At 35.0% G+C, this 18375-nt stretch overlaps 1 protein-coding gene across 1 annotated transcript in view; it reads right to left on the reverse strand.

Moving 5' to 3' along the window:
• Nucleotides 1-766: 766 nt before the first annotated feature.
• Nucleotides 767-18375, reverse strand: part of LOC128987624 (histone acetyltransferase KAT8-like) — a 31498-nt gene continuing 13889 nt past the window's right edge. Inside the window, exons 3-8 of the mRNA XM_054408574.1 lie at nucleotides 17291-17429; nucleotides 15224-15442; nucleotides 11005-11235; nucleotides 7877-8121; nucleotides 3072-3300; nucleotides 767-982 (exon numbers count right to left, since the gene is read on the reverse strand). Of these exons, the coding sequence (XP_054264549.1) occupies nucleotides 3078-3300; nucleotides 7877-8121; nucleotides 11005-11235; nucleotides 15224-15442; nucleotides 17291-17429 (1057 nt within the window). The 3' untranslated portion in view covers nucleotides 767-982; nucleotides 3072-3077. The remainder of the gene's footprint in view (nucleotides 983-3071; nucleotides 3301-7876; nucleotides 8122-11004; nucleotides 11236-15223; nucleotides 15443-17290; nucleotides 17430-18375) is intronic.

The following is an 18375-nucleotide window of genomic DNA, read 5'->3' on the forward strand; positions in this document are numbered from 1 at the left end:
AAACCACTACTGTTTATCACTTCTTACTGATGACTCATTCATTGTATCTTCACCATAGACAGCTTTAATTTGCCTATGAATTTCAATGGACTTAACTTTTTGAACATTCAAAAAGCGAATTACACTCCATACTTAACATTAAACAGAATCTTTGATAAGCGCCGCCATTTTAAAACGCTGCGAAAACAAGTAGCAAGATCACACAGCAAAGAGAATCACCTCACACTGATGAGAAAGTAAGGGGCAAGCGGCCGCGCAAGTAATCACAGTATGGGGGGACCTGCACTGTGCGTCATGCACAATCTTTCTATACTTTGTGCACGACCCTCATTTACATAGTTTCTGGAATGGAAACAAACAAAAAGCTACCCATCATGGTTTGCAGAGTTGGTGTACAGGATAGAGCCAGTTCAGCTTGAGTTTAACAACTTCAGCCCGATGGATACTAAATCCATCGTGACTAACACTACTTAAGGTTCCACCAACCACTGAGAATGTCATGCCTAACTGTAATTGCACTGTTTATCTAATTTGCTGGAATCAAATCTCACTTATCACTGACAGTTCACAAAAACTCTGAACCTACTAGACCTGCTCATCATAAAATGTTGTATTCACATATAATAGGCAGTGCAATCATTCACCTTTCAATCAAATTTACACAAATAAAAACTGTAGACTAAATTTTAATCTATTCACTTGTCTTGTGAAGTGTCCGACTATTGCAGTCTAAGGTTTGAGGGTGATGCATAATAGATACAACATATTACAATTAAAAACACTTTTATTGAAACATACAAGCTTCAAGTTAAAGTGAAAAAGTCAACTGACACTGAAAAATACTATTGAGAAATAAATACGTGAGGATGTAAACAGAGGGGCTGGATGGAGTGAGATGACACCAAGAGACCAGCAAACAGCTGTATAGCAAGTTCTGCCAAGAGGAGCAATCTGGACTGAGAACATTCACCAGACAACACTTCTGTAACAACCACAAATTAGTTATCTTTTTGAAGAAAATCACTTGACTTGGAATTCAATTAAGGTAGGAAATGGAACACTCCCTTGCCTGAATAGAGTCCCAGCATTGACTTTTGGATACTGAAGTAGATATCCAATCCATCTGGACCAGCTGTTGCCATTTTTTATTGAAAAAGAACATAACAGTAGAACTCCAATTATCTCAACTCAAAAACTATCTGAATCACCAATTATATCTGAATTGCTTACAGAAATAATTTAAAATCTTAAAACGACAGTAATAAGAATCGTTACAAGACAAGAGCCATAATCGAGGCAAAATCCAAACCCTCACTTGCGATTGTGTTGACATCATCTCATCCACAGTCACAGAAACATTGTCATAGTTTTTTGTGATCGCAGCAAAATCTTAAGTAAATCCAACTGTCAGTTCAACATTATCATAGTCTCCCGCCATCATGGAAACATCGTCAACGTCTTCAGTGATTGAGGTAAAATGTTAATTATCCTCTGTTATAGCTATTTTGGTATATAGTAAAATATGACATGTTCTAGAGTGATTAGTAGGAATAATACTTCATCAGTGCTCATAGAACACCAGCGTCCCATATGGCGGAAACTTCCTCTGTGCTTATGGGAGACTAGCGTCCCGACATCACTTCCTGCTACTCGTTTATGTTTATACTTCATTCTTTTTCCCTGAATAAATATTCTGTATTGGTATTCAATAGAAATTTCATAACCAATGTTATGTGTTTGTTTTGAATTTCTGTTTATATTTTGTTGTTATTTCGTCACCAGCATGGCAACCAATAAAGCCCATGTTAATTTTTTAAATTTCAAATTCATTTTTTGTGCTAATATTGGAGCCTATTTTAATTTTTAAAGGGATTCTGCACATCTAAAGGAAAATATATTTCTTACAGTATGCGTAGATTTTCCCAACAATGCACACAAGCTGAGAAAAAAGGTTTTAAAGAAAAATGCTAGCCCATTAATATATAGAAGATATAATTATTTTTGACTTTATTATTTATTTTTAAAATATCATTCTTTTCGTATTACCATATACTACATCACTACCAAACTCATGCTATAGAACATCCAATGATCAAAATGGAGTTCAAAATAAAGTGTAGTATCTTAATCAACCTAAGTTATGAAACGTTTTTACTACACCTTTTATGAAGGGCAAGACATAAACTGCAAGCATTTAAGCAACATTTTATACTTTTGAAAAACATTACCAAGAACATGAAAATAACTTCTAATGATACAATAGTTATTTGTGTAACTAGTGAGCAAAGTGGCACTTTGCTGCACACGAGAGCAACGTTTACGCACGAGCCGCAGGCGAGGAATGATCTCGAGTGCAGTAAAGGCCTTTCGCACTCGTGTTACACATCATATTTTTCCTACAGTCACTATAAAGCATATAAATAATTAGTCTTTCAAACGCTATACAACACGTTTTTAGGTTCAGGTGGCAACACAAATAGGTGCCCTAGAGAAAGTAGTCCCCGGTCCGTATCACTCCGCTATTTTTCCTCGGCAAGCAATGTGCTGAGCGACTTAAAATAATAGTTCCGTATATTTTTGTAATTTGCAGTGGTTTCCGGGCCTAAAAAAATGCTTTAAAGGTATTTTCTTGTTTATTAAGATTGTAGGAATGTTTTAAAAACGTTTAAAAGAAAAGTCCAGAAAGTTCAGAAATACCGAAAAGAGAACATAAACTATAAACACGAAATGACAGGTTAAATCGTAGTTATGATAGTCATTCAGCTGCTCATAATATTATTATCTTTAAGTATTGCCAACCTATTTCCAAGCGTACATGAATTACATGCAAAATAGAACCACACTGTTTTGTGTTGTTTTGTTGGAATCCTGATGTGCGCCAAAGTATAAACCGTACGACAAAGTATAAATATTCAGCAATTAGCAGCTTTCTGTACTATAAACAGTACAAAGAAGCCAACTTTTTCGGGTGACTGTAGGAAAAATCTTTTTTTATGCTACGTAGAGGCCCCAGACCTGCGGAAATGGCCAGTCTGGGCGTGGAACATAACCACTTGTAATCTACAGCTTACCATGTGTTACTTCTTGCCAACACGTATTTGAGGTGTTTTCTTGGGTGGGGACCATTTGAGAGCTGTTGTGTCAACTACTAGTCGCGGCCTCTTGAACTGTGCTGAGCGAATGTGTTCATCTACCAACTTGGGCGTCACACAGATCACATGCTGACCCTTCCAGTACTTGACCATGTTCATTGACTGCAGCGTTGAGATTATATCAGTCTGTGTGATGCTTGTCATTTCACTGAAACAAAGTCCAAATTGTAACTCATGTGTGTATTGGATCACTATTGATGTTGTAAATTGAGTTATTTTATATAGTACGTTCAATATTAATCAACATTAGAAGTCATAATTTGTTTGTCTTTGTTTTCTTATTAACACATGTTTTATTTATTTGATTTCAAAAGGACCAGTTGAAGTTAAAGTTTTATTTCAGAACTAAATAATTTGTAGCAAATTTCCCATGGGAATAAGCTATTATTGTTAATGTTAATATGTTATTGTAAAAGTTCTTGTAATTTAACACGAGTTTTAACAGTTTTGATTTCTCATGGTAAAATGGCTGTTTTGTGAAAAATTAGAAGAAACATGAAGGGATATTAACGGGAGGTAGAACAAAGCCATCTTAGTTTATAGCAATTGTCAACTGACTTTTTCACTAATTTTTGCGAATTTCCCTGAAGGGAGTAGCTATTAACGTAAGTGGCAAGGTAAGACCTGGAGCCGGGACTGAAATACTTTTTCATTTTGATGTCCCTAGAGGCTAAAAACACTATTCGTTCAAATTTTTATACATGTATATACATAATATATATATATACTAGCTGTTGTACCCGTGCTTTGCAACGAGAAGAGGACACAAAATAGAAACATTTTTAATTAAATAATGAATTTATTTTCTCTTTTTGACAAAGAATTCACAATATATACAATCAGTTACAAAATCAAGACAAACATTGATTAGCTTATATATACTAGGTTTTATAAAGATAATTAATTTATACAAAAAACAATTAAAAGCAAATTACTGGTTATATGCTGTAGTATACCGTATAGAAAAGAGAAAATATGAGAAAATATCCAAGGCTATGTCTGTTTGGAGGTTCTATTTTAATTTTTAAATTAACAAAAAAAATTCTGCGTTTGACAATAATGAATAGTAAAGAAAAACCTGTCTCATTTAAAAATAATATACAGTAGTTTAAAAATAAACAAAACATCTGTTCAGTTTTCACAATCAGTAAAATCCTAAACCTATTCTACTATAGTATTTAATTTACTTAACAAAATCAAATGGTAGCCTAGCTCACTATTTTTTTTTTATGTTTGAAATTACTTGAAAAATATGAAACTGATATTGTATTAACTGTACATATAAACGAAAAAGAAATTGTATAATACACAAAACATCTAAATTATGCCTAAATATTTAATATTAAGTCAACTTCATCAAGTTCAAACAACCATTTCTTAAGGTTTTTTAGAAAATGTTTTTTGTTCCTTGAGGTCTTAATGTTATCTGCCAGTTTATTATTAATAACCAAGGTCCGATAAACATAAAAGTCTTGGTAAAAAATGTGTTATTGGGCTTTGGAACTTGGAAGTAATCTGCGTTCCTTAGCATTCTCCTGTATGAATTTTCTTCTTGTAGAGCTAGTATGTTACTCCTTTCATCATAAAAAAATTTTAAAACTTTAAACATAAACAAAGATTTTATTGAAAAAATTTTTAGGTTATTAAACAACGGGCGTGAAGGTTCAGTAATTTGTTTACATTTGATCAACCTTAGGAGGTGTTTTTGTTGTGGATAAATTCCATGTAAATTTATTGTATATGCGCTTCCCCAGAGAAAAATTCCATAATCAAGCCGGCTGTGCACAAGTGAGAAATATAACATACGCAGAATCCTTTCAGGACACATGTCCCTCAGAAAATAGAAAAGTCTAATAACATTGTTAATTTTATTTTTTGTAATATTTATATGCGTTTTCCAGCTTAAATCCTGATCTAAAATTATACCTAGGTATTTTAAATGAGAAGTTTGTTCAATCACAGCACGTTCTTTAGTTGGACAGATATGCCTACTTAAATTAGATAGGCAATCAGCACAATTATATGTAACTAGTAAACACGTTGCTCGATATCGAGCAATTGCAAAGAAGTAAAGTAGTTATTTAAAAACAAATAAAAGTCATCATAATTTCCGATGAGTTTAAAAGACTTTGAATTGAAAAATAAATAACAGCAATTAAATTATACAGCTGATCAAAATGTAAACAATTGTGTTCTTCATAAGGATAACATGGGAACTTTAACAGCCACTGGGGCAGAGCCCAAGTGACTTTTTCAAAAATGTAAGGTCAGTTTGCAAATCTACGCGACACGCTCTTTCCAATGAGACGTCAATGGATAAAATCGGTTAAGAAATGGCGGAGGAGTTCAACCGACAAAGTTTCATGTAGCGTATTAATTATATAGATTGGCTCCAAAAATGTTGCAGTTTTCCTGAGGCTAAAGTTAATATATTTGGTTTTATCTGTATTTAGCTTCATATGATCCATTGTGAACCACCACTGTATTGCTTCAAGATCCTTTTTCATGTCATTTTGCACATCAACAGATGTGTCTCCTATGTAACTAAAAGCTGTGTCATCAGCAAAAGATGTTAATTTACCGTTGAAGTTACCATTACATAAACCATTTATGTATATTATGAATAAAATTGGTCCTAAAATAGAGCCTTGAGGTACTCCATGTAGAATTTTCCCAACGTCGCTATATTCAGATCCAATTTTAACACACTGATATCTTTCTGGCAAATAACTTTCAAACCATTTATGTGCTACACTTCTAATACCACACCTAAACAATTTATTAAGTAAAATTTTGTGATCCACAGTGTCGAATGCTTTTCTAATATCCAAAAATAATCCGCTTGTAAACTTATTTGCGTTTAGTCCGTTATAGATATCATTCATAAAATGTATTAAAGCACATTCAGTATTCAATCCTTCTCTAAAGCCAAACTGATTGCTACTAAGAAAACCAGTATAATTGAGAAAATTTTAAAGTTTCCTCTTCATTACTTTCTCATAAATTTTTGAGAAGCAAGAAAGTAAGGAGATGGGACGATAACTGTTGCAAGAGTTATTTAGTCCACCTTTAAAAATAGGTACTACAACAGCAGTTTTCAATTTTGAAGGAAAAACACCATTCTGAAAGCTTAAGTCGATCAAATATACAAGAACATTTATTATTTTGGGTGCCACTGTTTTTAAAACTGTTTAACTTCTATGGTTATTTAATTAATATTTAACCATATGATTTTATTTACCTTCTTCAATAATATTTTCTTGTATTAGTGTCTTGATTAAAAACAGTTTAGTTTCTTTTGATCTTTTAATTTTTATCTAAATAAGAAACAGAACATGGCGCAGTCGAATGAAGAACCTGTATCCCTGAACATTCTTTGGGAATCTACTAAAGAAGAGCTTGAAAGAATGGTGTCAAAGGGGGTGATCGCTGAGGTACACCATGCCACAGACTGGTGCTCTCCAATGGTTGTTGTGCCAAGGAAGGACTCTAACAAAGTTCGCATTTGTGTGGATCTTACTAAATTAAATAGATGCGTCAAACGAAGATACTATCCTATTCAACCCATCGACATAACACTTGCCCAAATCTCAGAAGCAAAATGCTATTCTAAATTGGATGCTAATAACGGATTCTGGCAGATCACATTGGACGAAGAATCCCAAGATTTGACAACGTTCCTGACACCGTTTGGACGCTTTAAATTTCTGAAACTACCCTTTGGAATAACATCTGCACCAGAAGTGTTCCAAGAAGACCTTCACAAAATGATTTAGTGAACAGCAATTTGACGTGCCAAGTTTCAAAGGAAGGAGCTACTGTGTTTGCTTTAGTAACGAAGCCTGTCTATTATGGGAAGCCCAAGTATGAGGATTACACACAAGCTTTTTTACAACTGACGGATCACTTTAAATTAAGGAAGCTAAAGACGCTGATCTGTTCTCCGATGGGCTGTGTCCGGGATAAAATAGAACTACATCAATTTGTCTCCTGTCTTGTGAATTTTCATAACCAAACTGAAGCGAAGATAATAATTGTTAATTATGACCAGAAGTCTGCCAGAGTATTAAGAAACGGATTGTCCCATGAGGCTTTTGTCAAAAGATTACTTCAAGAAATCAACAAGCGTAAAATATCTACCAACTCCAAATCATCTTTTGACTCAGTTATACACACTATTGGAAATACAACACTGTCCTTTTCAAGTCCATCATCTCAGCTCAAAGACGGCTCTACAGACACTCCTGATTTGGCAAACATGTCAACCTTTCCACCCCTCAACTCATCTCAACATAATTATCATCATCATCATCATGAGTCCAACAGTCAAAGTGAAGTAAGTGTAAGTGCAGAGCAGAGTAAATGTGCTTCGGAGTGTTTGGATAAACTGCCAAAGACTCTCATTTCTGGCAGCAGTGATGGTCATTTTTTATAGATAACCAGACTGGACCAGCAAGAGTTACCAATCCCTCCTCTTTACCTATTATACACTAATGTTAAAAGTTCACATAAAATTAAAATTCTACACCAAAACGTTCAGCACTTCTCTTCTCGGACTTTATCATTGGAAATTGTTTTAGAAGAAATCAAACCTGAACTTTCAAAAAAATTGCTATTTTAAAATTCCCATGTTATTCTTATAGAGAATATTGTAAAAATATAGGAAAACAAAACACCATCTGCATGAATCGAAGAGAAAACTTCAAATTGTCTACAGGTGATACCTGAGGTCTTTGATGGAGACAGTGCCCCGGAAGTCCCTGAGTATCTCCAGTAACACCCAGGACCAGTAGGATCGGTAGCTGAGCTTGCCCAGGTCAGACAGAGGTTTCTCTGGACTTCCCACAGCACCCTCCATCTTGCTCAACTCGTAACTGAAGGCAATGAGCAGCTTGCCGTAGCCCTGCCGCTGGTACGGGGGCAAAGTCAGGATACAAGCCACGTTGTTGCCATCAGGAGACTCCTTCTCCTGCAATCATAATCATTCTTAACATTAAAAGTAAAATTGTGTACATAATAATATGGTTCACTGACCGAATGTATTTTATTATTTTTTTTGTAATTATGTAAAAAAATTTTTAATAAAGTCTCTTTTAATAACTAAGCATAAGTACTTTTTATTTTATAAAGTAGTTTACAATAAATATTCATTAATATGGTACAGTACATTATCCAGCCGGAAAACAATAATAATGTTTTTATGAATGTTTTTGTTGAAAATAAAAATTAATACTTTAAATAATACATATAGGCATTATTTTAATGTACAAACGATCCGCAATAACCTAGAAAATGAAATCACAAAAAGTACTAGCATTGTACTAGTTTGGCTAACCATTTTTGGTTAGCAGGACGAATTGTCTGCAGAACGTCAACAAAAGCATTGCCGCCTTATCAGTGTTTGTCATCACAATGTTTTAATAATATTGCCATTATTATATAAAATATAGTTCAAGCCAAACTAAAAAAAAAAAACAATTTTATGCTTTAAAAACTGTAGGGGCTTAATTTTTCACTGTTCCACCTTATTGTGTTTTTATTAAATTCTTTAGAGTGTTAGCTTGGCATAATTTAATAATACTGTATATCAAGTTTTCCAAGACAATTATTAAGTGTTAAGCATATTGGAGTTATTGTTTACCTTAATAATTTAAATACCAGGGGTTTCAAAATGACTCACCCGGTTTCAACGCTTTATAACTTTTATACTATTAAACTTACCGCTATAAAATACACATCAAACGAAAAAGCAACTCAAAGAGTTTATGCCTACCAAAGACACATTATTTAATAAAATCGATCCAGCAGAACTGTAGATTTAATTGTACAAAGTTAAAAAGTAATCTCCAACTTTTTTTAACACTAGAAATTTTGAGGTTACTTGACGTTTTTGCAAATAACTTTTAAATGGTGAGGAAATCGATCAAAGTGGAAGGTATTATTCCGAAAGAGAATAAAATTTAAATTTCCTACAATCTACTATTATGCATATCTTGAAAATACTCAATAAATGTAGCCTAAATTTGCCTTAAAATAAAAAAGTGTGAAATTTAATGTTTGCTATGTCTATTGTCTACATTGAAGACGGGGATTTTCAATTTTTTTCATTTTTAAGCAATTTTTGGTACCTTTCTTGAGTATTTTCAAAAAATGCATAATAGTAAATTGTAGGAAATTTTATTCTCTTTCGGAATATTACCTTCCACTTTGGTCGATTTCCTCACCATTTAAAAGTTATTTGCAAAAACGTCAAGTAACCTCCAAATTTCTAGTGCTAAAAAAGTTGGAGATTACTTTTTAACTTTGTACAATTAAATCTACAGTTCTGCTGGATCGATTTTATTAAATAATGTGTCTTTGGTAGGCATAAACTCTTTGAGTTGCTTTTTCGTTTGATGTGTATTTTATAGCGGTAAGTTTAATAGTATAAAAGTTATAAAGCGTTGAAACCGGGCGAGTCATTTTGAAAGACCCGGTACATTCTCCATTAAAATACCAATCATTGATCATAGAGTATTCACTATGCATGTAGCCTGTCTTGCTATCGCACACCTCAAATTTCTTGATGCCGAAGCGCAGTGGCGCTCCCAGGGGGCTTTAGGGGCTTAAGCCCACTCCCCACAAGAACCTAGGGTTAACTCTTTACGAGGGTCAGGAGTCAGCTGTATATACGTAAATTTTTCACTAAATTTTTAAAATATCTAACTTTAAAACTATTATTAAAACACTATTTAAATTAAATACAGCAAGGAGCACGCATATTTTTAGGCCTATGCAGACATGCCTAATTTAAACTGCTTGAAAATTGACGGTACTTAAATTGCTGTATTGGTTAATTAATTCTTAAATCATTGGCAGTTGTCAATAGAGACAGCTTGACTGCATGTTCTCCCTTCATCCGCCTGCCTCATAGTGATAGTGCCTACGTGCCGTTGCCAAGTTGCCACTAGCGACCAGCGCTAGGCTAGACAATGACAATAGTGCTGCTAGTTGCTCCAATGCTCACTTGACCCTTGACGCGTTCGCGCTGTGTGTAGGTTGTTAACAATTAAATTTTGGATTTAATTTGAGGACAGTGTTTGTTGTGATGTTGTCAAGTCAAGCTGTGTTTGTAGTCTGAGTGGACTTGCAGCTTTGAATGTTCAAATAGAATTTGAAGTCACTAGTAGACGTCTGGATTTTGTTTTGTAAATCTGTAACTTTAACTTATATCTAATTTGTTCTAATTATATTTGCGTACCAATATCGTATTTGTACAAAACTTAAAATCACTTGTAAATTAATCAGATAGTTGGGTTTAGCTTACTAAAATGATCAGACGGCAATACAAAAAAATTTTTTTTTATAAAATATTTATTTATTACTAGCGTAATAGTTATTTTGATTACACATTTTTTATAATATTCAAATTTTTACAATTATTTTATAAATAAAATATTGACGAAAGGTCGTCGTCTGTGGGTGAGGAACCAATGATGCTGGTTATTATTAAATACTACAATTTAATTCATACTACAAATCAATTACTAATAATAATTACAGGCAGTGGCGTGTCCAAAGGGGTTTTAGAAGTTACACACCCCGATTTTAAACATATTTTTTTCCACAGTCAAAAAATCTCTTTAAAAATGGCAGCTATTTTCATTTTGCAGCTTAAATAATAGAATGGCTAGTGTCAGACATCTTGCTAAAAAGGCATTTAAAGAATGTTAAATTAAACTCTTCTTAAATTGTGATGTGACCCATGAAACCTATTACAACATATTTTTGTTAGGTAACACATACTTACGGGACACCCTGTACAGGGTGAAAACAGCTCCCTACAGCACAAAGGTGAAAACCAAAATTTTACCTTGGAAAAATAACCGACAAGATGTGCTCCATGCTTATCTACTTCACAAAGAATGTAGAAAAGGAAGGGTTCAACGTCAAAGTAGAGTGTTTTGTGGTCCAAGAATAATTTGGCCAAAAGACAGAGATTCTGACAGTAAGTCTTGTGGTGGCTGCCATCAGTCTCCCAGATACTGAGTGTGCCTTTCCTGTAGATCTCCTTACCAGGGGGTTGTCTCCAGGTACACTCACTCTACAAACAAACAAGCAAAACATGGTTTAGAATGAGACAGAGATTCTGACAGTAAGTGATGTGATGGCTGTCATCAGTCTCCCAGATACTGAGTGTGCCTTTCCTGTAGATCTCCTTACCAGGGGGTTGTCTCCAGGTACACTCACTCTACAAACAAACAAGAAAAACATGGTTTAGAATGAGACAGAGATTCTGACAGTAAGTGATGTGATGGCTGTCATCAGTCTCCCAGATACTGAGTGTGCCTTTCCTGTAGATCTCCTTACCAGGGGGTTGTCTCCAGCAGGGTGTCTACTACATTCTGGATAAAAAATTCATGGACAATTCCCGTACATTTAAGGACACTTTGCCGTAACCTTTGTCGGTGTTATTAGGCCTACCGAATAATTTTCCTGATTTGTCAAACTGTATTAATCTTGTTATTCACTGTAGTTGTACCAGAGAGAAAAGTAAATAATAATAGATAAGAGTTAAACATTTCAAAATAGAAATTTATTGAAAGTAAACAAACATAGGCCTACCTATACTTTAGGTAAAGCTTTTATAGTGTAACAGAGAAACGCAATCATTGTCTCCTGCAATAGCGACAAATATCTGCATCGGTCACGTAAACTTCATAAAATAGCTTATCAGATCCAGGCCGATTAATTTGGCATGATTCGCCCTGGCACAACGTTAGGTTCTCGACTACTTTTGAAAAAAAAAATCTTTAATGCATATTGTTACTCAATTCTTAGTACAAAATCAAGGTATGGTAAGCGGCTATTAAGCAATAAGCACAGAGTAAGATTATTGTATTTTCATTTGCAAAGTTAATATCGACACATAGCAATCATTAGTTGTTTATCTTAGGCTCAATTACATTTTCTTAATATATTTTACAGCTCTTTCAAGAATCAAAATACCCAGGCCTAGACCTAATTATTTAGGAGGGCCTATATAAACTGAGTAACAAACAATGAGGTTATAATAGCAGCAAAGTCACTATGTATCATCATTCTAGTTCATAAGATTTAGATTGCTTAAAGCATACAACTCAATAAATAAATATATGGGAAACAAAAAACATTGAAACCTGAATAGCCAACAATATAAGACAAAGATACAGAAAATGCAATGACATAATTTGAAACCAAGCAGGCCTACATAGTGAAAAAACATTAATGCAAACAACAATGCTTGTGGTTTTGTCAATTGAATGATTTAATGTCCATAAAAAAGGGGTTAACTTACAAAATAAGACTGTAGATTATTTACATGTTTAATATGAAACCATAAACAGTTTTATGGCACTAGGCACTGGCCGCGGCAAATTGAATCTTCAAGCCGAAAGTACAAGTAAGAAGTGAAATTTAACAGCCATTATAAAGCTATTTTTCACGATAAAATAGGTTTGGGATCTAATAATAATTACCCTAGTAATAAAAAAAGAAGTTGTAAAGGAATAAAAGTGATATAACTTTTATGAGCTAGCTGCTGAGTCAACAGTTCTTGGAAGTACTTGACTTGACACTTGATTGTCGTGATAAAATATTAATGGGTTTGAGATTGTTAATGGGATTTTTATTGCATAATTACTCTAGTAATAAATTATGAAAATGTAAACAAACATCTGATAAACCTTTTATGTGCTCCTAACCAACTAGCGATCAATAAAATTATGGCCCATTAAAAATTTAAGGACATAGTCTGACATTTAAGGACAATTCCGTACATTTCATGGCCAGTAAAAATTTAAGTACAATTCCCGGTTTTCCCGGATTTCCCGGTTGGTAGACACCCTGCTCCAGGTACACTCACTCTACAAACAAACAAGATAAACTTGGTTTAGAATGAGACAAAGATTCTGACAGTAAGTCTTGTGGTGGCTGCCATCAGTCTCCCAGATACTGAGTGTGCCTTTCCTGTAGATCTCCTTACCAGGGGGTTGTCTCCAGGTACACTCACTCTACAAACAAACAAGCAAAACATGGTTTAGAATGAGACAGAGATTCTGACAGTAAGTGATGTGATGGCTGCCATCAGTCTCCCAGATACTGAGTGTGCCTTTCCTGTAGATCTCCTTACCAGGGGGTTGTCTCCAGGTACACTCACTCTACAAACAAACAAGATAAACTTGGTTTAGAATGAGACAAAGATTCTGACAGTAAGTCTTGTGGTGGCTGCCATCAGTCTCCCAGATACTGAGTGTGCCTTTCCTGTAGATCTCCTTACCAGGGGGTTGTCTCCAGGTACACTCACTCTACAAACAAACAAGATAAACATGGTTTAGAATGAGACAAAGATTCTGACGGTAAGTGATGTGGTGGCTACCACGAGTTTCCCAGATACTGAGTGTGTCTTTCCTATAGATCTCCTTACCGGTTGTCTCCAGGTACACTCACTCTACAAACAAACAAGCAAAACATGGTTTAGAATGAGACAAAGATTCTGACGGTAAGTGATGTGGTGGCTACCACGAGTTTCCCAGATACTGAGTGTGTCTTTCCTGTAGATCTCCTTACCAGGGGGTTGTCTCCAGGTACACTCACTCTACAAACAAACAAGAAAAACATGGTTTAGAATGAGACAAATATTCTGACGGTAAGTGATGTGGTGGCTACCACGAGTTTCCCAGATACTGAGTGTGTCTTTCCTATAGATCTCCTTACCAGGGGGTTGTCTCCAGGTAGGCTACACTCACTCTACAAACAAACAAGCAAAACATGGTTTAGAATGAGACAAAGATTCTGACAGTAATTGATGTGGTGATTTTTTTAAGACTAATTCCGGATTTTTCAAGACTAGTTTTTTTCAACAATTAGTGATATGCCGATACCAAAATGTATTAATTCTCGATTCTTGATACTGATACCAAATTTTATAGTTTAACACACCAACCCCTGTCTTCATGTCATAAAGTATTATTAATATAATGGGGTGTTTTTCAAGTAAAGAAAAATTGCAGCAATAAATATTCTAACAGCCAATTTAGGTTTTTTGGATCATGAAAATCTTCTGCAGCTGTGTAGACATCATCGTTGACTGCACCGGTCATGGAAGCGTCATCGTCGTGGTCCGCGCTCCCAGCAAAATCATGAACTGAACATTTCCCATGGCTCTGTAGACATTATCGTTGTATCCCGCGGTCAGAGTAACGTCATCGTCATCGTCCGCGATCGCGGAAAAATCATAAACATCTTCCGTGGCCCTGTAGACATCATCATGATGGTCTTCATTGACTGCTGTGGTCATGGCTATGTCATTGTCGTCATCCCCAATCGCGGCAAAACATGAACATTTTCTGCGGGTGTGTAGACATCCTCGTCGTCTCCCGCGGTTGTGGAAACGACATTGTCGTTGTCCGCGATCGCGGCAACATTATGAACATCTCCCGCGGTCGTGTGGACATCATAATCTTCTTCCGCGGTCACAGAAACGTCTTACGCAATCGTGGCAAAATCATGAATATTCCCGACTTTTTAAGACCTATTTGAAATTCAATAATAATTCCCGACTTTCCCGTTTTTCCCGACTACTAGACACACTGAGTCTCCCAGATAATGTGAGTGTCTTTCCTGTAGATCTCCTTATCAGGGGGCTATCTCTAGGGTACCTATACTCACTCTACAAAAAAAACAAGCAAGACACGGTTTAGCCTGAGCCAAAGATTCTGACAGTAAGTCTTGTGATGGCTGCTATCAGTCTGCCAGATAATGCGAGTACCTTTAGTGCAATAGTGGAACCTTTAGTAAAAACACTAAAAACGGTGGAACATGACTAATTCAAACTTCTATAATTCGGAATCGTCTTTAACATTTATTTACACAACTTTACTGTGCGTTATAGGTTTTGCTATAAATTCAAAGGCTAAGTTATTATTAACCAGCGCCCTATCATATCTGAACCTCCCAATATCCAATAACTAACCAACCCGAATCCAATCTGAAATGAAATTTCACTATCCGCACACCTCTAGTAGGTAACATACAAAGCGAAGTCAACTTACCATGTGGTACCGGTAGGACTTTTCCAATCTCATATATCGTAGGCAGTACTCGCAAATCCACAATTTGGGCTGTTTGCCGTATTCATCTGGGTAGGGGCTAAAGTACCACGTATCTATTTCAAACCTCCCTATCTGGACTCTATCTATGTATTTCACTTTGGTAATAGCCTCATGCTCTTTCTCCAGGGCTGCCGTAGTCGGGTCCATTTCTTCATATGTCTGCAATCAAGCAATCAATAGTAATAGTTAGTAAAATATGATTTCAGAGTTTTTAACCTACTGAAATAATTGAATTTTTAACCTACAATTAACTCTTTTTATTCAACAGATTAAAAAATATATACTAATGTTGCATATGCTTTCACTGATAAAAAATTTAATTTGTATGTAAATTTGTATGTATCTTACTGTTGATACTGTTCAATGAAATGGCGACCATACAAAGTAGGTATTTTAAGGCAAGTATGAATGGAGATGAGTGTAGGATGAGTGGCGCGATCTTGTAGTCTTGTTAAGGCTACTAAGGCCGACATTCCTTAGACACAGCTGTTAATTAATAGCCCTTACAGCTAATGGCAACTAAGGGACCTACAGTTTATAGTGGAATCCGAACCACATTTTTGCCTTAGTGTATATGAATTTGTCTAATTATCAGGATAGTACTGCGGATAGTCGTAGTACTCACTATTGCGAACGTTAATCCACACCAGGAAGTATCACATCATCAGTCCATGCCTATAAATATCCACAATTCGTGACCTCCTAGTAGCTGGAGAACCTTCTTACAGAATGCAATCAGTTTTTGTTGGAACAAATTTTAAGCGTAAAAAAAGTAAATATTATGAAATTTAAGTTTATTGAATGGTATAGGTGATATCATGGTGGATTGAAGCTTCTGTATGTGGAGAGTGAACAGCTCTTTATATGCGATACAAAACAATCAAACTCACTATACACTATTCCATGTACAATTGAATCAATTCATTCAAAAAGATTCAATTATAACGAATTCTTCCAATACTATATAGGCTTGAAGGAGAACAAAAGGTTAGGAGTAGAGGCTAGAGATAATGATGAGAAGATTCATTAAATCAGTAAATGATGGTGCTATGCATTATGAGCTTCACATACAATGTGTATGTGTAAATGCAATTAGAATGCAGATTAATAAACGTCAAAGCAATCTTGAAATGCTTAAATTATGGTTGATTGCAGTCAAATCAGTTCTTACTTAGGCATGTGAGGAAGGTAGGTTGGGTTTTATGTAGATTTGTGACTGTGTACTAAGTTTTTTGGAATTAGGTTGGATTAGAAGGGTAAATTTTAAGGTGCATTGTCCAAGGCACGTGTGTTGCGTCCGTCGCAGAGCAATGATCGCTTGATAATCGCTGGGCGTCAATCGCTTTAAGGCCCATTGTCCAAGAACCTGTCTACTGTCTATTCTGTTCAACAGTTGGTTGCTGACTGTGTTAAAGTTTAGTTTAGGCCGGTTTTATGCAACGCGACAGTTAGCTTTTACACTTAAGTACTGTCAAGGATGGAATTTTTTTTAAATCTAAATTTTAAAGGCTTGAACCTAAACAATTACCTAATACAAAAACTGTTTAAGTTTTTTTTCCTTTAAAATTTAATTAAACTTAATATATATTAGGAATTAAACCAATTTTGCTTTTGAGGCTAGGGAAATTTTCATTTACTGAGCTGTGTGTCTCACTGAAGTAAATATGACCCTGCTATTTTTTTTTAAGTTGGCAGCCTAATTTAACCTTGAATTCTCCATCATGCAGTATGGGCCTCAAAGGCTGAGTATGTCATCAAGCCAATCAAGTGGTGATGAATTGTAGGCCAACTGATAAAATATTAAGTAGTGGTATGGGAATGCTAACCCAAGACACCACTGCCCTAGTCTTGCAGTCTATGTAGCGACTGACTGAGCAACCTACTCGTCATTATAGAAGATATTTCTCAAATTTTAACAGCCAGGCACAAGGATTAAATTTTACTGACTGGTCGATTGGCCTGCTGTAGATAACCCCTGTCTTGCGACAGCCAGTTGTTCTAGCCCACCTTTTGAATATGGTTGATTTCATCATGGCGTCTTTTCTGATTTCTTGTGATTTTTCTATCAGACTGATCTAAGAGATCTAGCATTCTGTCTCCAGTTTTCCATTGTTGGTCTGTCATGTCGAATCTTGAATTCATTATCCTGAAAAGCATATTAAACACAAATGATATTCTGAGAACCACACAAACCTCTCAATAGAAAATTAGATTGCTTGTGAAATCTTTAATGTAAAATATTGAGATCTGCGTAAAGTACTTATGATCGAAAAGTCAGAGGGACACATAAAAAAGAATTATGAGTTAGTATCAGTATCATATTTGTTTATTTGGCAAGCCTGATATTCTTTTCACACAAGCAGTGGAATACATGGTAAGCTCAATTTATGTAACATCTAGAGTCAGTTGGATCTTATTAAACTTAGTCCTATTAAATATTGGTATTCATATTATTTAATATTTAATAATCCAATATTTAATCGATGACGAAAATGTAAACAGAGCAACATTTGCTGACAGTATTTGATTGAATTCAAACACTGTGGTTTTTATTTTTGTTGCCAAGTTTAGCGGCCAGAAAATATTTACTTCCTAAAGCCCTAACTCAAAACTGTGTTATGAATTATGAATTCTTAGTTATCAGCTGATGTATTTATTTACTTTTTGCTTGTATTAGAGATTTTTTTACTTTTCCAACTATGTAAGAATTTAAATTTAGCCTTATTTTCTAAAAAGGACCAGTTATTCACAACTTATTTAATAAACTTAGATTTATTAAGATAATAAAAATAAAAATGGAAAGGCTTTTAAAAACAGGCAGGTTTCATATAAATTGTGAAAATCCTTCTGCAAGTAGAGCGTTCAAACACTGGTTCAGGACACTTCCAAAAATTTCTACTACACGACAAGATGGCGGCAGGTGAAGATGAAGCTATATGTCCTAAGTGTACGATTTTATCGTATAAAATAGTGGTAAAGGCCTTCAGTGCGATGGTTACTGTGACAAGTGGCACCATTCTACGTGTGTTGATATTGACTTGAAGGAATATATGAAAATCCAAGAACTTTCTACTAAAATCAAGTGGATGTGT

This window comes from Macrosteles quadrilineatus, unplaced genomic scaffold (assembly GCF_028750875.1).
Source record: "Macrosteles quadrilineatus isolate MER2022 unplaced genomic scaffold, UCM_ALF_1.0 Scaffold_2__2_contigs__length_208266976, whole genome shotgun sequence".
NCBI lineage: Eukaryota > Metazoa > Arthropoda > Insecta > Hemiptera > Cicadellidae > Macrosteles > Macrosteles quadrilineatus.